The sequence below is a fragment of the Lepidochelys kempii genome, chromosome 11 (genome assembly GCF_965140285.1).
Source record: "Lepidochelys kempii isolate rLepKem1 chromosome 11, rLepKem1.hap1, whole genome shotgun sequence".
Taxonomy (NCBI): domain Eukaryota; kingdom Metazoa; phylum Chordata; order Testudines; family Cheloniidae; genus Lepidochelys; species Lepidochelys kempii.
The window spans coordinates 18,802,451-18,830,401 of record NC_136390.1 but is presented as its reverse complement, the minus strand read 5'-3'; the positions used below and the strand labels follow the sequence as shown (position 1 = coordinate 18,830,401).

At 40.0% G+C, this 27,951-nt stretch overlaps 1 protein-coding gene across 13 annotated transcripts in view; it reads right to left on the bottom strand.

Annotated features, from left to right (window-relative positions):
• R3HDM1 (R3H domain containing 1) overlaps positions 1-27,951 on the bottom strand; it is a 167,227-nt gene that overhangs the window by 44,775 nt on the left and 94,501 nt on the right. For 6 of the 13 annotated variants that reach the window (XM_073305350.2, XM_073305337.2, XM_073305340.2 and 3 more), the window contains 10 exons: positions 26,146-26,205; positions 25,926-26,066; positions 21,788-21,896; positions 21,584-21,679; positions 18,092-18,129; positions 17,959-18,009; positions 17,619-17,845; positions 14,918-15,172; positions 10,959-11,098; positions 9,320-9,421 (listed from right to left, as the gene is read on the bottom strand). In XM_073305350.2, coding sequence (XP_073161451.1) covers positions 9,320-9,421; positions 10,959-11,098; positions 14,918-15,172; positions 17,619-17,845; positions 17,959-18,009; positions 18,092-18,129; positions 21,584-21,679; positions 21,788-21,896; positions 25,926-26,066; positions 26,146-26,205 — 1,219 coding nt within the window. The remainder of the gene's footprint in view (positions 1-9,319; positions 9,422-10,958; positions 11,099-14,917; positions 15,173-17,618; positions 17,846-17,958; positions 18,010-18,091; positions 18,130-21,583; positions 21,680-21,787; positions 21,897-25,925; positions 26,067-26,145; positions 26,206-27,951) is intronic. The other 7 variants (XM_073305338.2, XM_073305339.2, XM_073305342.2 and 4 more) reach the window with 7 other exon arrangements.

The following is a 27,951-nucleotide window of genomic DNA, read 5'->3' as shown; positions in this document are numbered from 1 at the left end:
AAGAGTTAAATATAGAATTGCCATGAATTAGAATCAAACAATTTAAACTATGTCAATAACTTTTCAGATGTAATTCCAAATGGGAGGTTAAAATGTTTAACTAATCAAAACAGGATGCATATAGCTTTGCCGTATTTAAGAAAAAAATCTGATTTTCTAGAGATTGAGTTAATAATGCTACTAGTCTTGAATAAGAAAGACTGTCCATTAATCTAAGAGTATATAATACTGCTAATATGATACCAAGATCAACTGCTAATCCTCAAAATAGGCACAAATGTTCAGTTCTGCATGAGTCCATGGTGTAGTCTTATTTATTTTTTGTATGTATTATGGTAACATCTACAAACCTCAGTCAAGGATTGGGGCCCATTGTGCTAGGCACGGCCAGTGCCCAGTAATGTTCTGAGTCCTTCATTATTGTAATCCCAAGCACTTTTTCTACAGTTTATACTGGGGTCTGGAAATAGTACTCATTGCTAACAGTTGTATTTGGTGTATCATCCAACAGTAATATGGCGATCATCATTCCAAAGAAAATGGGCAATCACTAATATTACATCTTTTGCTAATCAGTAAGCTTCAATTCACACCTTAAATCTGGACTTTCCAAAAGGCAATAGAACACAGAAGTACTATGCCACAGCTATATTATGGCCACCTGGCCCTCCTCAGTTTGTCCTGAGGAAGATCATATGGCTGATATGTACACTCTTCACGAGCTAAGGAGATAAAGTATTTGGAAAACCATCTGCATTGTATACAAATATTTTCTTTACTTTTTCTGACTTCTGTATTTTGCGGAACTACATCCTGTTTTTCATGATGAAATACTTTTTCCTGAATTCTGAGGGTATGTCTAATGAAACCATTAGCAGTTTTCAATTGCACTTAAGAAAATTACTTATTATATGTTCACAAGCAAATTTTTAGCTCTTTATTTGCCACGATAAGTCAATTTGGGCTTTTAGTACATTGACTTAGGTCCTAAAGATGGCTTACTGACTCAACTATCCAGCTTAGCCCTTAGTTTTTAGGTATAACATCTCAATATCTGCTTTTAAAAATAACGAACAGAGGAAAGTTGGTTCATAAGGAGACTGAAACATGAATTCTTATACTTATCCACCAAAAACTTGTACTGTGTAGGCGGAGGCAGTGCAAGTTACCTAAACTCTGAGCTGTAGAGTTTACCCTAGAGCCGGGGTCAGCAACCTGTGGCACGCACATCAAAGGTGGCAGATGAGCTGATTTTTACTGGCACGCTGCTGCCAGTCAGGGTCCCGGCCACCAGTCCCGCTCAGCCCAGTGCTGGCCTGGGTGAAAGGAACCCTAGGCTGGCAGTGTGCTGAGTGGGGCCAGTGACCGGGACCCTGGCTGCCAGGAGCTGTCGGACAGAACCCGAGACCAGCAGCAGGCTGAGCCACTCAGCCTACCGCCAGTCTGGGGTTCTGTCCACCAGCCCCACTCAGCCCGCTGATGGTCTGGAGTTCCAGCCGCCAGCCCCTTGCCAGCCAGGGTCTCAGCCGCCGGCACCGCTCAGCCTGCGGCCGGCCTGAGTGAACGGAACCCCAGGCTGGCAGCGGCTGAGCAGGGCTGGCGGCCAGGACCTGGGCTGGCAGGAGCCAGCGGAGCCGCTGACGGTCTGGGGTTCTGTTCACCACCCAGCTCAGCCCACTGACGGTCTGGAGTTTCAACCGCTGGCCCTTTGCCAGCCAAGGTCCCGGCCATCGGCCCCGCTCAGCCTATTGCCAGCCTGGGATACCAGCCGGCGGCCCCGCTCACCTCGTGGCTGGTCTGGGGTTCCAGCCACCCTGCCCCCTGACAGCCAGGGTCCGAGCCTCCGGCCCTGCTCAGCCCTCCTGCTGGCTTGGGGTACCGGCAGCCAGCCCAGGGCTCTGCTCCTGGCCTGGGCCCAGCGCTCTGCAGTCCTTATCAAAAATTACACTACAATTAGCTTAAAAACTTGAAAAGTTAAACTTTAAAACTTTGTATATTGCAGTAATCGTTAAAAAATGTATAATGTTAATAAACACATACGTTTGATGAAACAAAGTAGTTGTACTTATGTGCCTGTGCTTAATTTGTGTTTTCAATAATTTACCTTCTAAAAAAATCTCGCATGTCTTGCACCCGCAGAAAGGGCATCTTGCACCCCCAGGGGGTGTGTGCACCACCAGTGTGTGCAAGAACCACTGCACTAAACTGATAAGATCTGCACTTTAATTTTAAATGAAGCTTCTGAAACATTTTAAAAACCTTGTTTACTTTACATACAACAATAGTTGAGTTATATAATATAGACTTAGAGAGACCTTCTAAAATCGTTAAAATGTATTACCGGCACGCGAAAGCTTAAATTAGAGTGAATAAATGAAGACTCAGCACACCACTTCTGAAAGGTTGCCAACCCCTGCCCTAGAGAGATGATATAGTAATTGAATCCCCATGGGCCATTTAACCTGCTGTCTTTTTGATGATACTACTAATAAAGAGGCAAACATAACTGTCTTTTTAGGAGTTATCGATATCTATAATCTAGATTCTTGACTGAGACCATCACCCATTTCACGGTGCTGAATGAGTACTAGCCATCAGACAGTACCGAATATAGGATGCTACCAGAACAGCCTGCATTTGAACCAGTGATCCATAGGTGAATTGCTTTGCATCTGTTACTAATCTTCACTGCGTGTCACCAGTCTATGCTTTAATAAAGCCTAAACATAAATCAGACAAATGGATTAAATAACTGATGGAACAATCAAAAAAATTCAGAGTGCAGTTATTTTCTTCCTTCAAAACTGTACACCCAAATATAGGTAACAGTAATTACTCAAGTGATTTTAATTATACACAGCTTAATGAAATAAGATGAATATCTACATTCTTTATTAGAGAAATGGGCATCTGCACTATTCCAGCACTATTAATCAAAATATTAGCTATATATAAAACTACAAATAAATTAAAAGTAGGTAGTTACTGAATAATAGAAACAAGCATTAGAATGACAAAGCAGAGGTATGGGAACCAGGAGACCTTCAGTTCTAACCCAGGCTCTGATTCAGATTCCAGCCTTGGACAAGTGACTTATCTCCATCATGTTTTGACTTCCCTATGCTAAACTGGTGAAATGATACATACTTATCTCATAGGCGTATTGTATTACTTAGCTCTGGTCTACACTACGGAGTTTAGGTTCAATTTAGCAGCGTTAGGTCGATTTAACCCTGCACCCGTCCAGATGACAAAGCCATTTTTGTCGACTTAAAGGGCTCTTAAAATCAATTTCTGTACTCCCCAACAAGGGGATTAGCGCCAAAATCGACATCGTCGGGTCAAATTTGGGGTAGTGTGGATGCAATTCGACACTATTGACCTCTGGGAGCTATCCCAGAGTGCTCCATTGTGACCTCTCTGGACAGCGTTTTCAACTCAGATGCACTAGCCAGGTACACAGGAAAAGCATTGGGAACTTTTGAATTTCATTTCCTGTTTGGCCAGCGTGGCGTGACCATGCAGAGCTCATCAGCAGAGGTGACCATGCAGTCCCAGAATCGAAAAAGAGCTCCAGCATGGACCGAACAGGAGGTACTGGATCTGATCGCTGTGTGGGGAGAGGAATCCGTGGTATCAGAACTCTGTTCCAAAAAATGAAATGCCAAAATATTTGAAAAAAATCTCCAAGGACATGAAGGACAGAGGCTATAACAGGGACCCGCAGCAGTGCCATGTCAAAATTAAGGAGCTCAGGCAAGGCTACCAAACAACCAAAACAGGCAAACGGCTGCTCCAGGTCAGAACCCCAGACATGCCTCTTCTATGATGAGCTGCATGCAATTCTAGGTGGTGCCCCTACCACAACCCCACCCCTGTACGTGGACTCCTGCAATGGGGGAGTCTCATGCAACAGGGATGAGGATTTTGGGGACGAGGAAGATGATGATGAGAAGGATGAAACCGTTCTCCCCGTCAGGCCGGAACTTTTTTCACCTTGGATCCAATACCCCCTCAACCCTTCCAAGGCGGGCTCCTGGACCTTGAAGGCAGAGAAGGCACCTCTGGTGAGTGTACCTTTGTAAATATAATATATGGTTTAAAAGCAAGCGTGTTTAATGATTAATTTTCCCTGAAGACTTGGGATACATTCGCGGCCAGTACAGCTACTGGAGAAGTCTGTTAACGTGTCTGGGGATGGAGTGGAAATCCTCCAGGGACATCTCATTGAAGCTCTCCTGGATGTACTCCCAAAGCCTTTGCAAAAGGTTTCTGGGGAGGGCAGCCTTATTCTGTCCTCCATGATAGGACACTTTACCACGCCAGGCCAGTAGACTGTAGTCTGCAGTCATTGCACAACAAAGCATGGCAGCGTATGGTCCCAGTGTTTGCTGACATTCAAGCAACATCCGTTCTTTATTTCTCTCTGTTATCCTCAGGAGAGTGATATCATTCATGGTCACCTGGTTGAAATAGGGGAATTTTATTAAGGGGACATTCAAAGGTGGCTTATCCTGCTGGGCTGTTTGCCTGTGGCCGAAAAGAAATCATCCCAGCTTTTAGCCATGCGGTGTCAGTGTGTGGGTGTGTGTGTGGGGGGGGGGCAGTTCACGCTGAGCTGTTCGTGTTTGGCTGGCAGGGATCTTCCCCGATACTAGTCACGTGATGGGAGGAGGGGTGAAGCGATCATCCCGGAGAATTGGGTGTGGGGGGTTTAGTTGGGTTTGTGCTGCACGTTAACCCGAAAACTGCAGCCCCTCCTTTTAAATGGCCAACCCAATGGGTACTTGGTATGGGAAAGGAGGGCGCTGCTGTTTGAAACCATTCACCATGAAAGAGTCTACCCATTTTTCTCTAAAATGTGTCTTTTTTTCCTCCCGCAGCTGCAAATGTTTCAATGCTCCCCCTATCATCTCCATCCCAGAGGCTAGTGCAGATAAGGCGGCGAAAAAACCGCACTCACAACGAAATGTTCTCTGAGCTCATGCAGTCCTCCCGCACTGAAAGAGCTCAGCAGAATGCATGGAGGCAGACAACTGCAGAGTCCAGGAAAGCAGAAAATGAACACGAGGAGAGGTGGCAGCAGCGTGATGAGAGGAGGCAGGAGGCAATGCTGAGCTAACTGGATGATCAAACGGATATGCTCTGGCATATGGCTGAGCTGCAGGAAAGGCAGCATGAGCACAGACTGCCGCTGCAGCCGCTGTGTAACTGCCTGCCCTCCTCCCAAGTTCCATAGCCTCCTCACCCAGACGCCCAAGAACGTGGTGGGGGAGCCCCCCCTCGGGGCACCCAACCACTCCATCCCAAGCAACAGAACGCTGGCATTCAATAAGTTTTGAAGTGCAGTGTGGCCTTGTCCTTCCCTGCTCCCCCACCCCTCCTGGGCTACCTTGGCAGTTATCCCCCCATTTGTGTGATAAATTAATAAAGAATGCAAGAATGTGAAGCAACAATGACTTTATTGCCTCTGCAAGCAGTGATCGAAGCGGGGAGGGCAGTTGGCTTACAGAGAAGTAGAGTGAACCAAGGGAGTGGGTTTTCATCAAGGAGAAACAAAAAGAACTGTCACACCATAGCCTGGCCAATCATGAAACTGGTTTTCAAAGCTTCTCTGATGTGTAGCGCACCCTGCTGTGCTCTTCTAATTCCCCTGGTGTCTGGCTGTGTGTAATCAGTGGCCAGGTGATTTGCCTCAACCTCCTACCCCGCCATAAATGTCTCCCCCTTATTCTCACAGATATTGTGGAGCACACAGCAAGCAGTAATAATGATGGGAATATTGGTTTTGCTGAGCTCTAACGAAGTCAGTAAACTGCGCCAGTGACCCTTTAAACGTCCAAATGCACATTCTATCACCATTCTGCACTTGCTCAGCCTATAGTTGAACAGCTCCTTACTACTGTCCAGTGTGCCTGCGTATGGCTTCATGAGCCATGGCATCAAGGGGTAGGCTGGGTCCCCAAGGATAACTATCGGCATTTCAACATCCCCAACCGTTATTTTCTGGTCTGGGAAGTAAGTCTCTTCCTGCAATTGTTCAAACAGACCAGAGTTCCTGAAGATGCGAGCATCATGTATCTTTCCCGGCCATCCCACGATGATGTTGGTGAAACGTCCCTTGTGATCCATCAGTCTTTGCAGCACCATTGAAAAGTACCCCTTGCGGTTTATGTACTAGCTGCCAACGTGGTCCAGTCCCAAGATAGGGACATGCATTCCATCTATCGCCCCACCACAGTTAGGGAACCCCATTGTAGCAAAGCCATCTACTATGACCTGCACATTTCCCCAGAGTCCCTTGATAGCAGCAGCTCAGTGATTGCGTTGGCTACTTGGTTCACAGCCACACCCAGAGTAGAACTGCCCACTCCAAATTGATTCCCGACTGACCGGTAGCTGTCTGGCGTTGCAAGCTTCCAGAGGGCTATTGCCACTCGCTTGTGAACTGTGAGGGCTTCTCTCATCTTGGTGTTCTTACACTTCAGAGCAGAAAAAAGCAAGTCAAAGTTCCATGAAATTGCCCTTACGCCTGCAAAAGTTTCGCAGCACCAGGGAATCATCCCAGACCTGCAACACTATGCGGTCCCACCAGTCTGTCCTTGTTTCCTAGGCCCAGAATCAGCATTCCACTCCATGAACCTGCCCCATTACCACCAGGATGTCCATATTGCCAGGGCCCATACTTTGAGAGAAGTCCGTGTCCATGTCCTCATCGATGTCGTCACCACGCTGCTGTCGCCTTCTCACCTGGTTTTGCAGGTTCTGGTTCTGAACATACTGCAGGATAATGCATGAGGTGTTTACAATGCTCATAAATGCCGCAGTGATCTGAGTGGTCTCCATGCTTGCCGCGGCATGGCGTCTGCAGGAGAGCAGAGTTGCAGCGAAAGCGGTGGATGACAATGGTTAGCAGGCCTACTGCACTGTCTGCTGCCAGCAGCACTAGGACACAACAGCAGTGGTGTCAGTGAGCTGAGCGGGCTGCATGCTTGCCATAGTACGGCGTCTGTAGGAGAGCAGGAAAGCAGAGTTGCAGCGGAAGCGGTGGCTGACGACCTGCGAGGTGGATTCAGGAGAGCAGAGTTGCAGCGGAAGCGGGAGCCCATGACAGCCAATATGGAGAAATTTGCTATCAAGCCAAGGGCAGGAGAGCAGAGTTGCAGCAGAAGCGGTGGTTCAATGATGATGGTTAACAGTCCTACTGCACTGTCTGCTGAAAGCAGTATGGCGTCCACACGGAAAAAAGGCGCGAAACCATTGTCTGCCGTTGCTTTCACAGAGGGAAGGGCGACTGATGACATGTACCTAAAACCACCCGCGACAATGTTTTTGCCCCATCAGGCATTGGGAGCTTAACCCAGAATTCCAATGGGCAGCAGAGAGTGAGGGAACTGTGGGATAGCTACCCACAGTGCAATGCTCCAAAACTCTACGCTAGCCACGGTACTGTGGACACACTCCACCGACTTAATGTGCTTAGTGGGGACACACACAATTGACCGTATAAAATCACTTCCTAGAAAATTGACTTCTATAAATTTGACCTAATATCGTAGTGTAGACATACCCTTAATGTTGGTAAAGCACTTCAAAAGTGTAATACATACATTGCAATATACATGACTGCAAATTCAGTCTCTATGCTCACAAATACATCTGTTGATGACAATGGTTGTCAGCAATGGGTCCTCCTGAACCAATGCTGAAAACAGTTTACCTGCTTATATGGATGGGATACATTATTTTAATTCACTATATGCTTCTGCCAAATCTAAAGAGCACTTTTTGCATCAGTGCTGAAAAAGTTTTTGTCCCATTCATACTGTTTATAATGTCAGTGCATGATGACTGATTACTGACACCTCCCACCACCCACAAGCTTTCAGGTAAGGGAGGGGTTTAGTACCTGAAATGCAGCTGAAATCAACACACTCATCCTCAACAGAAAAAGCACTTGTAATGTTTTGATGAATCTCTCCCTCACTTTAGAGGTAATAATAATAATAATAATAATTTAGACAGTGCTTTACAATTTCCAAGTGCTGTACAAAACAAACCAATTATGATGAGGCTGACCTACAAGACAACAATCAAAAGTCTCCTAACTTGAATGTGTGGTGTGGGGAGTACACCCAGGGAACTGGGGAGAAGAAAAAGACAATGGAAACCTAAGAACTTCAATGCCAATATCAGCAAAGGGCTCCCAATATTGCTACATAACAGGAGGGGGGTACCCCCCCCAAAAAAATAGAAAAAGACTTTAAAAACAGTGAGTAAGAAGCTACTATTTAAAAGGGAAGGTGAAAAATTAAGGTGGTGAAGGATATTAACAGCCGCTACATCTGAAACTATATTTAGAGATTTAAAATAAAAATAAAGTATTTTACATCACCCTGCTTTTATTAGCATACTTGAATGAACACTCACTGTTTCAGTCTCATTCTGGTACATTTATAGGAGACTATCTCCCCCACCAGTGTGCATATATGTCTACGCTTATTAAGTAATAGTATGTAATATAATTTTACATACACTGTATACCACATACCCTATTTATTAGATTACTACTATATATAATTAACACCCCTAGATTTTTTTTTAAACTGAATATACGTTACTAAATGTATTTCGCACCATTTTAGTGAATTTCCCTTGTTATAACTAACAGACCACATCAGCCATCAAGATATCCAGAGCAGTCTCCCTGCAAAATACCTGGAATCCCCAGCTCCAGTTTACCTGCTTGCCAGTCAACCTCATCCCTTAACTCTGGCATCAAGAGAAGCATACCTGCTCACCCACCTCCTGTGAAACCTAACACTCTAGGCCTCAATCTCAGGGCTGGCATCTGAAGAGGCTGTGCTGGTAAGGAGAGCTAGCCAGTGCATCTGACGGTACACCTTGAGCTCTCCTTTTCATTGGGCAAGAATGTTGGGGAAATATGAGGCATAGTGGAGCTCTTCCTACTGCTTTGGCAAAGAGGCTAAAACTAGGTGCCATACAAAAACAACAAAAGGGGCTAACAGAGAAAGCAACAGCTGAGAAGGAGGAGAAGGAAAAGAGAAAAATCAAGGGACATAATAAAATAAATATTGACTGGCTATTGGAGCAACAGTATTGAATATATATATATATCTCCATCGTATATACCGCCCTCAAATGTCACGTAGCGTGCAAGGATCTTAGGAACTGGTTTCCCCTCTGGGTACTATTTTACTGCAATTGACATTGCAACCAGTCAGTGTGTGTGTTACACACACACACACACACACACTTTTCACCCATGCAGAGAAGAGATGAATAGAAGATATAGTACCACAGTATATTGCTGGGTAGATGAGACTGGCAGGAGCGGGGGTGGATAAGAGACTGCAGAGTATTGAACAGGCTGTGAAGAAGACTGCAGAAACCGGATAGGCTGAAGAAGTAACAGTAACAGTTAATACCAGAGAAGGAAAAAAAAAAAACAAAAAACAAAAACTGAGTAAACTGAGGTATTTTGCAATAGCATGACAATATAATTTAACAGAAAATTTGAAAAACTCCATATAGTAAGAACTAATGTGTTTTTACATATATTTATGTCCTATCAAGAGGGACATTTTGCTTATTATTAAATACAGTAAAACTATATGACAAAGCAGCAAACTAAGTATAATTTAAACATAGATAATTTTGCTACTTTCAATAGTTACATGTAAACCATTTTTGTTTTAAAGTATGTATATGCAGTTTAAATACATATTTCAGTTTTTAAATCCAGAACTAAGCAAGTACAAAAAACAAATCAAAACATGCCATTTTATTATTGAGCAAAAGGTGCATTTTGAAATACAACTGAATTTACCACTCCTAAAATCTTATATTCATAGTAGGGGCACCAAAAATACCAAAGATTTACCACCACTAACAACATTTGCCATATGTGACTAATATGGTATATAAATGCAAGATTATTGTGTTACAGCAGCAAGCCTGTAGGGGATGGGATAATTATGGAGAAGGCAACGACAGCTCTTGGGAAGAGGAAAGAAAATACATGCATGCTATATTGCTCTTGTACATCCCATACTAATAATAGGAAGTACAGATGAGTCTGACCAGTTTCAAGAAGACTTAACTCTGTAGGCTGCAGAGCTTAAGCTCTAGTGTAGATGCAGCTTGAGCACACAGAACAGAAGATTTAACACAAGGAAAATAGACCAAGATGACGGTGAAGGTAAAAGGCCCATGAATAACTTTTCAACGAGTTTGAGCAAGGTTGTGCGTCACTACCTAAAGCTGGTGAGGCAAGAGCCTGTACTTAGATGCTAGGAATCACTGCTGTAAAAGTAGGACTATTTTATGGGGGTTTGGGTCAGGCTTAAAGTGGTCTGTTAGCTTCCTTTAACACAAGAATAGGAGGTTAAAATAGATCCAATTCTTTAGTGTTATTATACATCACTATGAAATGTACAAATTAATCCTTTGAAAGTGTCATGAGGTCATGTCATGACTTAAATTAAGAGATTTGGGACAGGGACTGGAAAAGAAAGGGAATGTAGCTCTCCATGTGAAAATGAAATAATTAGTCTAATATACAGTATAGGGAGAGGGCAGAAAGGATAGAGAGTTTGGCCCTTGTTAAATGTTTACCATTTGAGCCCTGGTTCAGTTACTTTCTTTCTGCTAAGCAGTAACAGTGGTGTTAGTAAGGTGGTGATGCTTGCTACATCTTTGATATCAGAACCTTGACAGTTCTTCTTTACGTTTTTTATGTGTTTTAGGAAAACGTGACTGCTCTGTCACATCATCTGGAAGACTGGTAGGTCTGGTGATTAAAAAGAATATCCAGTTACATGTATGTGGCTAGTTAATGCTTCTCTTTCAAAAAATTCCACAACAAATCAGTCTACTATTTTCTTATTATTGGATGGTAAGAAGGCTCAGTCGAGCATCGTGTATTTGACGTGCACCTGTGATAGGATGTGATTAGCTGCTGGTTGCTGCTGAGGTGGTTGCTGTGGAGGTCCAGGCACTTGGGTCCTAACAGGTTGCTGAAGCATAGGAGGATTATACACAACAGGAGTGCCATCTGGGTTAATGAATGGCTGACCTAGAGTATAGAGAAAAAAAATAAAAGACACGTTATTTAGGTTGACAGACTGCTATAAATATATTTAAATCCAACTATATCAAAAATAAAGTCTCATAATATAACATGAGATCTGAACTACTGTATTTTATACTAATTTTTTGTTGTATTACTAAATACTTGCCATTAGAATTAGAACGGCAATTACCAAAGGCCTCATTTGCAAGATTATTTGTAATTAAAAGCCCATATATTTCTGTGGTAAATAGTGATCATGTCCAGAAAATAGCTAGTCATTTACCAAAGGCAAATTTATGGACTAAAATGGATGACCAATATTTCTTTGCGTCAGTCTTGAAAGATCTTTTTCAATTATATGGACTGAAAAAAGTATAAGGAGAAGAAGAAAATTCATAAAACAGTTTTCTTTTCCTCATATCCCTAAGAAGCAATTTAAAAGTGTCTCCCTTATCAGCTAAAATGCCAGCCAAGATGTATGGTAATGTAGAAAGAGAAATTATTTCTCTTTCCATTAAACAGTAGTTATAATTACATTGCCGTTTTTGTCATTAAGAACCTTTTAAAGAGCCATCCTCCCTAAAGTGAATTTATTCAAAACTTTCAGCTGAACTGATATTTAATACTATATTCCCATGAAATATTTGCATCCCCAACATTGAGGCAGCCTGCTAATGTAAGAGAACCAAAAAGTGAAAATGTTTAAAAGCTGACTATAAGTAACAATGAAAATGACTGATTTCAATGTTTGAGCTTAGCAAAGACGCAAAAAGGAAACAGAACAGCAAAAAGTGGAAAAAATAAAACTAGATTTTAAAACTTATCATAATCTAGGGTTTTATTTGTAACAAATATGTTTACAAAAAAAAATTAACCTGAGAATTTCCATTTAAAGATGAGGGACTGAGCGCCAACTTCCTGTCTCATTTCCCTACATCAGCCTGAGCCTAGCTAGTTTGGTAGTAACAAGAAATTCTCATCATTTCCATATAGTCGAGGCACCCATGTGTGTATATGCTAATGAAATCTTTTCAGTTTTACCTGCGGACTGTCACATTCCTCCAAGGATAGAAATTTAGTTTCCACATGAGGATATTTCAGTGAGGGGCATAAGACAGAAGCTAGATTAAGGAGACCAAACACCACATCTCAAATAGGCTACAGAGGTTTGCATAACAAAGGGATGTGGGAAAGGCCCAATGTCCAGTCTAAGGTTATGTCCAGACTAGGAGCTGAGAGTGTGGTTCCCAGTGTGGGTAGACATACTCACGCTAGCTCTCAGTGAACTACCGCGTTAAAAAACAGTTGCGGTAGCACAGGCAGCAGTGAGCAGCAGCACCGGTTAGCAGTCCCAAATACGAACCCACAGGATTCAGGTGGGTTTGTACTTAGGGCACCTACCCCATGCTACCACTGCCCGTGCTACTGCTGCCACACTATTTTTAGCATGCTAGCTTGATGAAAGCTGGCGTGAGTATGTCTACTGGAGCTGGGAATCACCATCCCAGCTTCAAGTGGATGTAGCTTAAGACTGGGCCCATTCATTTGATATGTTCCAACTATATTTGATTTGGCCTAACACTTCTCCTTCAATCTCAGGGACTGGGGATCCATGGAGATATTCTTCACAGCCTTAGGGAGTCCAGGATTTTTCATTCCCCTTCCCCCCCCCCACACTTTCTAGGCTGACTAAGATCACTCTTGCTCTCCACTGTGACTAGGAGGGAGAGATGGGGGAAGAGCCTTCTCTGGCTGTCTGGGAAGAGAGAGACAAAGCACATTGACTCTCTCACACTGCTAAGTCTGCAGAAATCACTGTCAGGGAAAGTAAGAACTTAACCTGTGCTCTTTGAACTCTATCTCATGTGAAAAGGCAGAGCTAGAAGAGCCATCACTTCTTCCCAAACTGCCCATGAATATCGGTTATCATCTGGGAACTCATCTGAACAGAATGTTGCTGATATTCATACTGTTCTGGAAGGGTATTAATGTCATTCAACCATTCCTACTGAAGGATCCTTTCCTGTAAGCTTATCACATAGGCCTCCAATAGTGAAAACAAAATTAATGACCGAGAAAAGTATAAATATGTAATTAATGGGCCACACTATTTGAAATCAAGACAGTTTTATAAAATGAATTAAATTTTAGTTCAGGTAGTTTCAGGTACCTGCTCTTAAGTCGTCCTGCCAACTAGTGGGGTTTTACAATCCTTCCCCCACCCCCACTTTTTTATTTATTTATTTTTTAATAAAAAGATTTCTTGGTCTTCAGTTGCTATGTAGAAGACCCACGAACAAAACATAGGAAAACTGACTAACAATACAAATGCAAAAAGTGAAACCGACCACACACAAAATGCTGTCAAAAACACTAAGTAAACAAACTGAAAAAAGAGAAAGTATTTTTCTCTTAAAATTAAAATTATTTATACCAGTAAATACAATAAAACGATGCAAATATAATTTTCAAGTTGATGATGTTCCTTTGAATGTGCAATGTTTGCCCAATTGAGTGATGACTCTGAAAACTTCTACAATCATTAAACCCAGTAAACGCGGGAGGGGTAAGCTGATTGGTAAATTTGAGACATTAGATGCGAGGAATGTAGGCTAACAAAGGGATTATTACACCTTAGTTTGAACTATAGTGTAGCTGTTAGTCCGAACCTGGCAGGGAAATCGTTATCACCTTGCTAGCAAGAAGTCTGTTTACTTATGGCTCTGGCTAAGACTCTTTCAACTCCAGTATAGATAGAGCCTAAAGTTCTTAATTTTCTGGTGCAAGTGCTTCACCTTGCTATGACAGTGACTGTGGCATAATATAGATGAATGGTCAATAGGAACCACTTATCAACTATGCAACTGTTGTTTTATGACTAGACTAGGGATGCTGCTACAGCATCCAGCCCTAAGATACTAAATATACCATCTTCAGTTTACAATAAGCACCTGGGGCTGGGAAATGCATGCTATTTCCGGGTACTGGTTTCTCAATTTATAACATGGCTGGCTTTAGCCATTCCTTCCATAAGGCACATACGGAGAAAGATTTAAGTAACTGATACAAGTACAAACAGAACCATGAACGTAAAATGTTTTCTCTAATATGGCTTACCATATTAGCACATGATTTATTTTAAGGAAAAAAATATAGTCAGGGCTGAAAGATAATGGATTTATTTAGTTAAGTACAAAACTACAGTTTCAAAAGTAAAATAATTTAACTCCCATTTCCCCCCCCCCAAAAAAAATGTGACCCTAAAGGAAACGAAAAGTACTCTGATGAGACAAAAACAATTTTTTAAAAATGTAACTTGCCATGTATTACAATTAATAAAATAAGGCTGTAGCTTGATAAGGAAGATATCCCCAAAGATTTCATTTTCTAGAATTAAAAAATTATCAAAAAATCCTTTGTTTATACTAACTTCCATTATATAAAAAGCTTCCCCAAATATTAAGACGTGATACAAACAATATATTAAACATGTATAATACAGTATTCCTGAACTTTTTTGATAGTTCCTCAAGCATAGACTTAGCTTTACTATAACCTGTAGGCTAATCCAGTCTGATAACAGCAGGTTTCCTCCCATCCCTACTATTGTGATGTAAGCATAATGGCTACCTATCAGAACATTTATATTAAGTGCACTGAGCAAACACTAAAAACACACAACTCTGAAAAAGTTGGGGGGGGTTGGGGGGGGGGAAGGAGGGAAGGAAAAGACAACACTACAATACACTCACAAGTTAAACAGTTTACACGTTATTCCAAAGTTCTAAACCATAATAAAAATGTCCACAACTGGATACCAACCTGTTTGAGGGTTGATCAGAATACTGCCAGGTGGTATGCCTGCCGCTTCCAAGGGAAGCAAAAAGAAGCTAGTGCTAGTAGGTGTCACTTGCCCACTTATGCCACCATCAAAGGAAAGAGATTTACTAGTGCTGACAGTTGGATAGACAGCAGGTGTGCCATGAGAAGGCTGGCTTAGAGCTGTGACTGGAAGAGGCTGCTGGGTGTGAGAAAGAGAACCCGTGGATGACCCTACACTACTAGAAGACTCTGAACCTAGGAAAGGAGTAATGAGAAATTGTTTTTACCTAGAGTCAGAAACATCATGCTCATTTAAATATATAATTTTTAAAAGCTTACCCTTAAATAACAGCATGTAACTACAGTATTAGACTATGGATTTTTCAATAAAGCCTGAACAGAGCACATCTATTGACAAGCGTCTTTCTGTAAACTCTGGGACTGATTTTACATTGCCTTGCTCTTTGTTTAGTCTTTTGCAAACGAGCAAAATGAATATGAAATCAAAATGGTACCGTATTATACCCACTTTGCACAAGTGCTAATGACTACATAAGGTGCAAGGGACTGGAGAATCAGACAGCCGAAGCATGCAACTAAAAGCTATCTTCTAATAACCCAGCCACCAAAAAGTCCCTAAAATATGTCTCTAGATATTTTTGAACAGCATTTGTCTTTTTCTAAAGTCCCCTTTGAATATACAGTTCATAACATTTTCTATTAGACCTTTGCCATAATAGTTGCATAACATGCAGGTGCAGAAAATTAATGTAAATGTTTAAGCATAAGAAATCTTAATCAGCAGCCACTAAATAACCTAGAGGAGAAAACAAGACTCAAAACAATGCTGTGATGAAAATTATGTCATTTAAAAATCAATGAAACTATTTTAAGATTATTTGAACTGCCTTTGCAGAAAATTATAAATTATTATACTTTATCTTTGTATTGCATTTTTTACCCATACATCTCAAAGCAGTTAAAGGTAAATATTAACAACTTCATTTTACAGATGAGATAACTGAGGTACAAAGAGATTAAGTAAATTGCCCAATCCACAATCACTGTATCCCAGTGCTATGATCAATCTCCACTTGCCCATAGTCCTTTTCTTGATTTCACAGTTTTCTTACATCTGCATCAGCTTCTAGATCATGTAGAGACATTAGACTTATCTTTAACTATGTTGACTTCAATCAAAATTTATACATTTAGGCCCATATTTATTTACTTTAAATCACCACAACCTATGAATGCAGTGAAACAACCACCACCAATATTGACCTTTTCAAGTTAGGGTCCCATCTTTCAGAAATCAAAATAAAAGTTTTCATTTTTAGCAAGGTATTTTCTTCTACTAATTTGGTGAGAGAAAACCTTTCTATAATGTATCTGATATAGATTATGGTACAACTATAATTGACTTTATCAAAAGTCATCTCAAATAATGCTATTCCATTGCTAAACTAAATAGCCAAAATTTATGCCATAGACTTTGAAATATATACAAAGTACTAAAGAGAAACATTTCTCAACAACATTTTATCAGATCTTCATTTCATACAGAAATTCTGCTTATGATGTTAATATCTCCTGTGTTATTGAAATATGCTTTAATGTACTTTATTTCCCTTTTATATTTTGGTGGGGGGTAGTGGGGGTTTAGTGTTTAATGGCAAATGTTTAATGGATCATCACTGAAGACAGGGTTTATAGCACTGACTAAAGCAAAGTATAATACAGACAAGCACTCACATCCTTTTACTTTCCTACACAGCACTATCTATAATCTTAAACTAAACAAGTGAGTGTAGTGGTTAAGCCCTGAAACTCCCCAGTGCAGAGAATGCCAATTGTGTCTTATTGGCTGATCACTTTAGAATATGGGTGACCTGTCCAATATGCACTAAACAGGCTACCAAATTTGTTTCACTTTCTATCGCAACAGGATCTGAAGCCAGGTCTTCTGAAGCAGACAAAACACTGTTTATAGATACAGAATAAATTATGAGCTAGCACACCTCTGACTCACAGAATCTCATAGAACAAGTACATAGTTCATTCTTCTTCAGTAAGACAATTCACTATGATGAAAATTCATGTTACTGGGGTTTATTCTGAATTAAATGTAAACTTCATTTCTAACATTGCCAGTTAGAAACAATGGAACAAATATGAATAATAATCCACAGGCTTTATTACTGAATTGGTTCTAATTAAAGGGATATCAATGGGATATCAACGTACAGTTTTCTGCAAGTTTGCCATGCAGCTTTGACTGAAGAGATGAACTCAGACTCAAACCGTTCTGAACTGTAACTCTGTTCCCCGCCCCCATAAAGTATTAAATTGTTTTATTCTGACAAGTATTTCTACATACTTTCACGGATATGGAACAAATTCCACTAGCTAGCAAAGGCCTTCTATAACTTGCTTCTCACTTTACAACTAGAGTTCCAAGATCTTCATTTCATTTCCAATATGAACTCTATTTTTATAGAAAGTTAAACACACAATGGGCCTAATCCTGTAGCCAGTCTTAGTATTCAACACCCATTGCAGTCAAGATGCATTCTGCGCACAGAGGAGTTACAAGATTGGGCCCTACGCGTATGTATACAAATGCAGTGTGCATTAACTATCAGGCAAACTGGTACTTTGCTGCTACATAAAACTGCTGACTTGTACAGATTTATTATACCTGTCTTAGACAGCTTGCCTGTGCTTTTGCTGCTTCCAGAGCTATCTCCTCTTGTCAGAACTGAAATCCCACTGAAGCTGCTGGCTTTCGTTACAACTGGCTTCAAATTGCGGATGGAATTATCAGAGTCCGTGCTGCTCCAGGGTCGGGGTTCAGAGTACTGCAGCTCATTTTCAGTACTGCTTTGATGGCTGTTGGCTGATCTCCCTGAAGCTTCCTTATTGACTCTGTAATTTATAAACTAATCTTTTAATACATGCATTGTTTGCAAAATAAAGAAAAAAATTAAGATAAAATGCATGAAGAATACTTTGAGATTAAAAATAATGCATAATAATACCTAAATATCTGCCGCCTTTGCTGCGTACTATTAGTTTCCTCCTCTTGGATTCTGTTGACATTTTTAACAAGAGAGCTTAGTATTTATTAAGAAAATGTAAATAGGAACCAATTTAAATTGTAAATACTCTTACCTTCTGTCAATAAGATAATTCTCTTGGGAACACAGGGCCTGGAAAAAAAAGTATAAAATACAATTTAATTTTAATTATTTTCCTTAATAATGCATAGAGACTCTAATCAAGATGAGACCCGATGGTGTTATTTTTTTTACTCCAATACTCAACGTCGCCCAGCTCTTCCCGTATAGTATTCCGATCCTCTTTTGCATTGACGATGCCTCCCAACTTTGTATCATCAGAAGATTTCATTAGCACACACTTACTTTTTGAGCCAAGATAATAAATGAAAATATTACATAAGATCAGTCCCAAGACTGTTTCTCGAGGAACTCCACCAGTAAACTCCCTTCAGTCCAAGAGTTCACCTTTCAGTACAATCCATTGTAACCTCTTTAGCCATGTCCTTACCCATTTTGCAATTCTCGTACTAATCCCCATCTTCTCCAGAATTAACTAATAAATTTTCCATGTGATAACATATCAAATGCTTCACTGAAGTTCAGTGAGATTAGATCTACTATATTTCCCTGGACCCAAAAAATTAGTTATCTTCTCAAAGAAAGATATCTGATTAGTTTGGCACAATCCATGTTTGGTAAACTAATGTTGCATTTTATCCCATTTTCCATTTACTTCCATGTCTTTACACCTTTTTACCTTCAACATTTATTCTGAAGCCTTGAATACTACTGGAGGTCAGACAAATGGGTCTGTAGTTGCCTGGATCACTCCTTCTCACTTATCTCCCTTCTTAAATATAGGTACTATGTTTTCTATTCTTCCGTTATTTGTTTCCATCCCAATTTAATAGTTTATTACTGTAATTTTATATGCCAGTTTTCAGCATGCTGTAATGGAGATTATCTAGATACCCTGCCTTGAGTGCATTAAGATCTTTGAGGTTTGCTTCCACCTTGGATGTGGCAACATCTATTGGCTACCTTGCCTTTCCCCCCCATGTTCTACATTATTATCCTTATTGAAAACTGAGGCAAAGAGCTCATTTAAGTTTGTGGCTCATACCTGGGTCTCTACCCCATCCTCACTGCATACCAGTCCCACTTCTTTTCTTGTTCTATTTTTATTTATATGACTAAAAATGGTTTGCTATTTGTTTTAATTTCCTTTGCAGGTTTAATTCATCTTGACTTTTGGCAATTTACACTTAATTCCTACAATTTCTGACCTTCAAGATGTAGCTTTCTTTGTTGATCAGTCCTTTCTTCCATTCATTTTAGGGTCTCTGCTTACTCCTATAATACCCTTTTTGAGGTGGTTATTCATCCAGTTATGTCTGGAGCCCTTTCCTTCAATTTTCCCCCCCTTGTTTGGAATGTAAATTCAATACTTTTTTACACCTTTGACACCAAGAAATTCCAAATCTCCTCCACTTTTACATCTCTGAGCTCTTTAGTCTAACTGATTTAACTAACTAGTTCCCTTAATTTCTGAAAATCTGCCCTTTTAAAAATCAAAAACTTTCCTTACCAACCTGTTTTTTCATTATTCCATTTAATTTACACTTAATCAGCTCCTCATCACTTGATCCAATGCTATTTTTTATGACCACTGCTTCTGTGAGGTCTTCACTATTTACCAAAACCAAGCCTAAAACATCATCAACTCTTGCTGGTTATTTGGTGAAGAAATATGTCAGCTATTATATCTAGGAATAATTGGGCCCTACCATTATTAGTAGCATTTGCTCTCCAATCTATAGCCAGGAAATTAAAGTCTCCCATAACAATAATTCCTGGGAGTAGTTGTTATCTTTCTATATTAAAAATAGATTTCTACTCTATCCATATCCAAATCCTACTCTGCGGGATCTATAACAGACCCTGAGCCCTACTGCAATAGGCACTCTTTCACAATCCTTTCCCAAAATGATTTTGGCCCAAACCATTTCTGTTTTATCCATGCTATCTTATTTCTTTACAATCTAGCACATCACTGATGTACAATGCTACCCCCACCACATTTATCTTTATTTCTCTGTCTTGAACAGCTCATATTCTTCAATACCTATATTTTAGTAATGATTGTTATTCTGCCATGTTTCTGTTATCCTTATAAAATCTGTTTTCACATCCTGCACCAATAGTTCTAGTTCTTCCATTTTGTTGCCCAATCTCCTTCCATTAAGGTATAAAAATCTCAGCTGCCTCTCTCTGCCCTCAACCAATTTCCTAGTTCCTAGTTCCTGTAGCCTTTTTGCTCTCCATACTCCTACCCTGATGTGTTCAAATAACTATTTTTGAGCTCTGTGAGTGTAAAAAGCATATTATTACATCAATATAGCTCCCTACAGTCAGACAGATACCATAAAGGAATGTAGTGATCTGAAAGCCAAATTATGATCTCCCAACCTTTTCACCCATCTGCACTAAGCAACCATTATCTACTTACATAACAGTGTGGAATGATTATGGGCTACTGAGAAAAATATCACATTTTCACGATATTTGACATATTTATTTTGTCAGTACTTAAATATATTAATGACTATTCAAGTGAACCCAAAGGCAAGGAAACAATATGTAAAAAAATTGAAGCCTAACAATTATCTATCTAAGGTATTCTTATTTACATACAAACAATAGAAAGGGATTGCACAGTGACTGAGAGGCTCACGCACTCTCTGCCAAAGTTCCTTGGGCGGTCAGAAGGAACTGAGAGGCAGTTGGAGTGGCCTCAACCTTTATCCTCTCAAGTGGGAGGGAAGAGGACACTCTCAGGGTGCAGACACAGCCCAAATACACTGTTGGCCAAAAGAATCCAAACTTAAGTGCATGGCACAAGCACATCAACTGTAATATATTTGGACAAGCACTTGAAGAATCATTACTTCTGAACATTCTGGGTTGAACGATTGTTTCTTAGTTTAGGTTGATTGCTTTCGAAAGGAATAACAACACAGAGGTCAAGGAAAAAATACAAAATTAAAATAAGAAAAAGTAAATGTTGTGGTAAGTACTGTAGAAGTCCGAATAATTTGTTAACAAAAGTTTGTTCTCTTTTGCTGTTGGACAAAGTGAAAAATGCTTTTTGATATATACAGGTGCTGCAAAACTAGTCTACCAAAGATTATTCTCCTCATTTTAGAATGAGAATCTGTTTTTAGTATTTTTTGTGCAGAGAACGCAAAAAGGCAATTATGTAAAAAGGTACCTTTTAAAATAGATGTCCTTCCTGTATGTTTTTTATTTATGCTTATTTTACTGACAAACAAGGCTGAATTCCAGTTAGCACTGCAGAGTTAATACTGCTCTGGCACAGTGAGTTGGATATTTTACTTGCTCAGACATCATCATAATGATCATCGAAACCATCAGAACTGTTAAGTAATTTTTTTAAACTGTATATAGATGAAAACCTATATCATTAAGAAGAAAAATCCTTTTAAATATGAACTTTGGGTACATGTACCTATAAAATTGTCAGACAGAAAAAAATTTCCCAAGAGAAAGATGCAGTGAGATTTCCTTTTGATTTAATACCTACATCTTGTGCAAATATTCGTTCTCTAGCTCTCTGGTATTCTTCTTCTCGTTCTTCTATAGATTTGCTTCTTCTGTCATCTTTTAAGCGTATTCGCATCTAAATTAAATTAAGTGATTAGATTAAATACTAATTTCTACAAGGAAAAATAGTATGAATTTATAGTCAAAGCATCAGTATGAAAAAAATAAAATTCCATACATTTACCTGGTTATCATCTTTGTCTAAACTAGAATTCTCTCTTTTAAGGATGTACCGTTTCTGAAAATCTTCACATTTCTCATCCTTTATATGCTCACAAAACTTTTGATCAGGTCTAAGGAAAGTGATTAGGAAAAAAAGTTACATTTCAGACAAAATGATGAATGATCTTATAAATATATAAATCCATATATTGTATATCAATATAAGAGACACACTGACACCAAGTGAAATAGTTTGAGAAACATTCTATTAAAATATCACATATAAAATACTACAATTTGACTGGAGTGTTGGGTTTCATAATAAGCGGTCGACCTGCAAACTGAAAAAATATCAAAAACATAACACGTTTCTGTAACCTGACAATTCTTGCTGTCATGATGCATACGAAACCTTTTTCTAAAACAGACCTATTCTTCCTTCAAAGTATGTTTTCAATTCCCAATGAAAGTAGCAAGCAAACAGGTTTCACTGGGGACTCAGAAGTTTCTCATAATCTATAGTTGTAGCAATGCAAGGGAATTTGGGATGTGCATGAGACTGAATGATAAGTGTCTACTCCTTAAACAGCCACAAAACTTATTTCAAGGGAAATTAGAATATAAGGAGATGGGAGTGATGGAAAACAAATTAAACGGTTAAAATGAACAATAGAAAAAGGCAAGAGGAGGAAGAACGCAGTCATGCATGCAAGCGGAAGTCTAGCAAGAATGCAGGAAGCTAGAGTTCATGACAGCTTTGTTTTGGTTTTTTAAATCCAACTGCCTTATGAATGGATCACGAGACCCCCTCCAAACTACTGTTAGGTACCAAAAACTACTGACAACAATGGCAACTATGCTAAATTATTTACAGTCGCATGATCAGACAACTGGAAGGAATTTGGCTACTGAAGGGTATAAACATATATATGGTCTGTATTTCGGGGTTTTTTTAAGTTATTACTCAGAGCATTTGTATAAAAGCAGGATTTTTTTTCTTTATAATGTGAACTGCAGTACTTTTAACCAAACCTAACTAAATGGTTGCTGGATGCCCATACATAATTAGCAGGCATTTCAGAGAACCTTTAGACTGTCTTACCTCTTTCTTTTAAAGGTCCCTGAATTTACTGCCCTGCAATCACCAACTTCCCACTCCACTGAGACGTCCCAGTGTGGACTGGGTTGTTGATATCAGTAACACCACTGATCGACGCTGGAGCGGGGAATCTGCCTATGAGGAAAAGGTAAGTTTGGTTTTATTCAATATGGAGCAGCTCTCCAAGATTTTCTTTCTAAATTCTTATTTTATATCCCAAGTGATTTAAAATAAGAATACTGAAACCTTAAAGAATCATCCTAATGTCTATAGGTTAGATGAAATGCCTGCTAATTAGTAATTGCATTTATTAGGGCTTCCAGAGACTATTCACAAGATTGTTGGGTGGTGTTTTTGTTTTTAAAAAGTTTGCAATTAAGAGTTTTTCTGCTACTGCTATTTATTCCCCACTTCAAGTAATCATAATCCTCGGTCTGAGACATCAGACTTTGTGGGCATGGAAATGCCTGATTTGAGAAATATGGAAGTATAACTTCAGTTAGGAAATTTATAGCAAAACCAAATGGATTCAAATATTTAATACCTCAAAATTATATATACTTCCATCTTCAAAGTATCCTATAAACATTTATTGGTGCAACCTAATGGCCCGTCAGAGTGTTACCAGTCCCATTTTACAGAATACAAAATTGAGGTAAACGGATTAGATTTTGTGGCCCAAAAATCAGACGGAATCCATGTTAGCACTGGGATTAGAACTCAGGCCTTCCCAGCTCCTAGATTTGTGCCCAAACCACTAGAAGATCCTGTTTCATGCAAATATACTGAGTAATAAAAACAACCAAAAAATACAAAAAAAATCTATTAGCAGAATGGTTCAGAGAGAATAGCTTTGTGTTATAAATCTTGGGTTTCCAATGGGCCTAATCTTTCTAGAGCTACAGAGTTTAACATATCAGCAGGGTTAAATCAGACTTCATCTTTCTTAGATAGGTTGTGTGCGCACATACGTGTAGAAGACAGACAGGTCTTTTGGATGAAACATATACTGTGTGTGGATATTGAAGATCTTATGATCCCATTGTGACACTATCTCAGGGCAACACCCTGCACCCCCATGTTTATCCTTATAATACGATTGTGTGGCATCCAATGCAAAGTTTGTCATGTTGGGTGTCTTCGGAAGGCTCATGATGTACCGAGCATTGTTATAGTAATGTTATAGGTTGTAATTTCATGTATTTAGTTATGAGGCTGAAAATGTGTCCTCATGGCTTAAAACAAGCCCATGCAAAACTCTCCAGGAACAGAGAGGCAGTTCACACCTCATCAGGGCACGTATGGGACAAATCCAGCCCAGCCTCAGAGGAACGAAGGACAATGGTCTAGGCAGCAACAAAGGATTTGTTGGACTCTCAAGTCATCCCCCTTCTGTTGGTCAGTTTGGGACTACATTGAGGTAATGCTCACCTGACCCTGAAAGGGGGGGGGGAGGGGGGGCAAAGCCAAGAGGGAAGAAAGAACACGATAAAAGGGAGAGACATTTGCCATGCTCTTCCTCTCTCTTCCACCTCAATCTACAGACACCACCACCAGCGACTGCAGCACTGATCAAAAGTGAGAGCCTGGCTGAAGGGCAACCAGCCAGCCTATGGTGAGAAGCATCTAAGTTTGTAAGGGCACTGGAAATGTTAAAGATCAGTTTAGAATGTGTTTTGCTTTTATTTCATTTGACCAAATCTGATTTGTTGTGCTTTGACTTATAATCAGTTAAAATCTATCTTTTGTAGTTAATAAATTTGTTTATTCTACCTGAAGCAGTGCGCTTGGTGTGAAGTGTGTCAAGGGACTCCCCTTGGGATAACAAGCCTTGTACATATCAATTTCTTTGTTAAATTGACAAACTCATATAAGCTTGCAGTGTCCAGCAGGCATAACTGGACACTGCAAGATGGAGGTTCCTAGGGTTGTGTCTAGGACCAGAGATATTGGCTAGTGTAATTCAGTTGCACAATCCAAGCAGCAGCTGGCCAAAAGGGCTCACTCACGTCTGGGAGCAGCTTACATGATATAGGTTGTGCACGAACATCCCAGTAGTAGGGGTTCTCACAGCAGAGCAGGGTAAGGCTGGCTCCCATAGTTGAGGATTGGAGTGACCTAGCAGATCACCGGTCCAGATAACACCAGGGGAATGTCACACCCATGTCTCCTTATGTGATAGGGGTTTGCCCTGTGTCCTTGGCAAGAATGTCCCAACCCTCACAGTTATATAGCTGTGGTTGTCAATTTGGTTGCTACCTTCCACCCAACTATATCTATTAATTATTTAACAGCAGGATGAAAGTTAATATATACATTTAAGATATTATTACTGAAAGCTGTTTTCAAAGTTGTTCAATTGTTCTTTAAACCTGGCTTCTTAAATTCTGAACACAATCAAAACACTAAAAACGTTAATCAAACTCAAAACCATTTAGAGAGAGAAAACGGACAAGAGAAAGTTATATATACAATTTTTACCTTAAAAGTTATAATTAAAAATGCAAATAGTAACAAAGTAAACAAGGCCAGTTCAAGCAATGCTGGAGACCTTCCCAACCCCACTCCCTCCATCCAGTCGGCCTCCACATGATAGAAACCAAAATTCAGTAAGACCCCCTTATCACTTCACTTGCCACCAGCTGTCCTATCATTCTAGTTCAGGGGCCGCTGCTTATTTCCACAGGGAAGCAACAAGGAATGTACCTAGAACTAGTGGGGTGTGTTTCTGAATAGAGTTACAAAATTGATGGAATTTTTTTTTTATATACAGAGACAGAGCCTGTGATGTGACACATCCAGGGTTGCATTACATACTCTATCTCACCAAGAGCTCAAAGTCTTCTTAACGTGACACCTTTTATATGGACGTTCATATTCCACATCACATAGCTTCGAATGAACAATAAAAATCTCACTGACGACCGTCCTTGAGAGAATGAGCCCCCAAGTGTTGATTGACTCCTGAGGTTGCAGATTTGGTATCACTGTCTAAATTGGCCTTGAGAGTAAATCCATGCACCAAAATTCGAAGAATTATTTCAAAATTATGACAACTTACATTCTTGTATTGCTAGTTTTGTTTACTATCACTGACTTCCCACTCTGGTCCACATTATGTTCCAATCCAAAGTAAGCAGCTACTCTGTGCAACAGCATTCTATGGTAAGAGGTCATGGGGGGAAATTTTTTGCGTGGAAATCTGGAAGAGAGAAGTACTCGTTTTACAAAACAAAAAAAATATTTTTGAATAATTTTTTTGTTAAAATTGCATCACTTACTCGTTACCACCAATGAAATCTAAAATTTCCTGTTCTAATTTCAGCAGCATCATTCTGTCCCTGAAAATAAAATACAACACTCATATAGGAAACACTCCAGAATTGAAAATATATGAATTTTAAACATGCATAGATAACATCCGTTCCCCTAATGAATGGGCAACAACGGCAGTTTACCAGCAGGACCACAAGGTATCTGATTTGCTACTGTGAGTGGATTTTTAGAGTAGAATTGTTCTATCTTGTAAGAAACCAGAATACAAAGACCCCTCTCAATCTCTCTCTTCCCATGAGAGTCAGCAGAAAGAACAGTCATTGAGATGATGTGCTCAAGTGAAAAGAATAAAATGGCTTCAAATCTCTACCATTGGGGTCCCTGCTGGTTGATATGGGTAAGCAGGACTCCCAAATGGGCAGGGCGCAAAAGCCAGTTACCTCCTGTGCAGGAGATGGGTCGCTGGCCATGGGGCTGTCCACACTGGTGTCTTGGGCATGGCCAGGAGGGAAAACAGCAGTTGCTGGGTCTCTGCAGCCTCTGAGCAGGCCAAGGAGGCGACGGGGATGGGGGTGGGAATGGGGGCTGGTCCCCTCTCTTTGCCTCTCCTATGGTCAGTGCAGCTGGCACTCCCTACCCCCAAAGTGTGTGGTGGGGAACTCTTCGCTCCTGCAAAAGCAAAGGGTCTCAGCAAACACACTGACCACAGTAGGGCAAACTGCCTGTCTCTTCCCTGAGGTAGGAAGGGGAGGGGAATGCATACAATTAGAAAAATTTCTGGGGGTGTTCTTGCCTTGACGTGTCATTCAAGTTCAAGTAAGAGGTGTGCTATTCTCTTATTTAATTGAGCTGTATTACTTCTTAACCCCATTAAGGCCTTAATGGCTAAATCCTAAAAGGGTATCTGATTCTAGAATCTAAAACTATATTTCTGCATGTGGCTCGCCAAGGTGCCCCAAAATTTCCATCCAGTCCACAACACTGAAAACACTGACCATCCAAAATTTTCAAGTTCTCCCTGTAACTTAGACACTGTGGCGTCTTCTATACAGGACCAAAATAAAACAAGGCAATATGTTACAGAATATACATACACACTTGAACTCCTTTGCCCTTTTCATAGCTCCCTATAGATAACAATACATGAAGTTTTAAAAATAGGATTATAAAACATTCTTAAATAAAAATTGACTGCTGCATATTTTCATTATTTTTGTGAATTGCAGATCTTCATTCTCAATTTCTTCTTCAAATTCATAACCACGAACAAAGAACCATGAATAAAAGATAAAATACTTAATTTTCATATCATTTTTAAAAATATGGCCCAGGCAGGTAGTGAAAGTAGTTACTATCTGATGGCTGCTTGTAACCTACATAACGTGAATTTCAATACAGTTCTTAATGTCACTATTATCAAAATTATGAATGCAATTGGCATTAATTAGAAATTTTATTTGAAGCCTCAGTAAAGGCACCAAGGAATTAATGGGAATGGAAAACTTACTGAACTTTCACCCCTAGAAGCATTTCATCCAAGTCAAGAGTGAGACAAATTGATGAGGAGCAAGGAGAGGCTTGCCCTGCTGCTGCGAGTACTACATTTTCATGTAACTTGGCATCTTTCAGCAGCACCAAAGTCAACTAATGTTAAAAATTACAGAGGCTTAGATTTTAAGACCAAAAAGAAATAATTACAACCATTTAGTCCAATCCCCTGCAAAATCCAGGCCACAAAATTTCACTCTGTAACTCCTGCATCAAGGCCTTAACTTCTGGTTGGGCCAGTGCATCTTTTTGAAAGATATCCA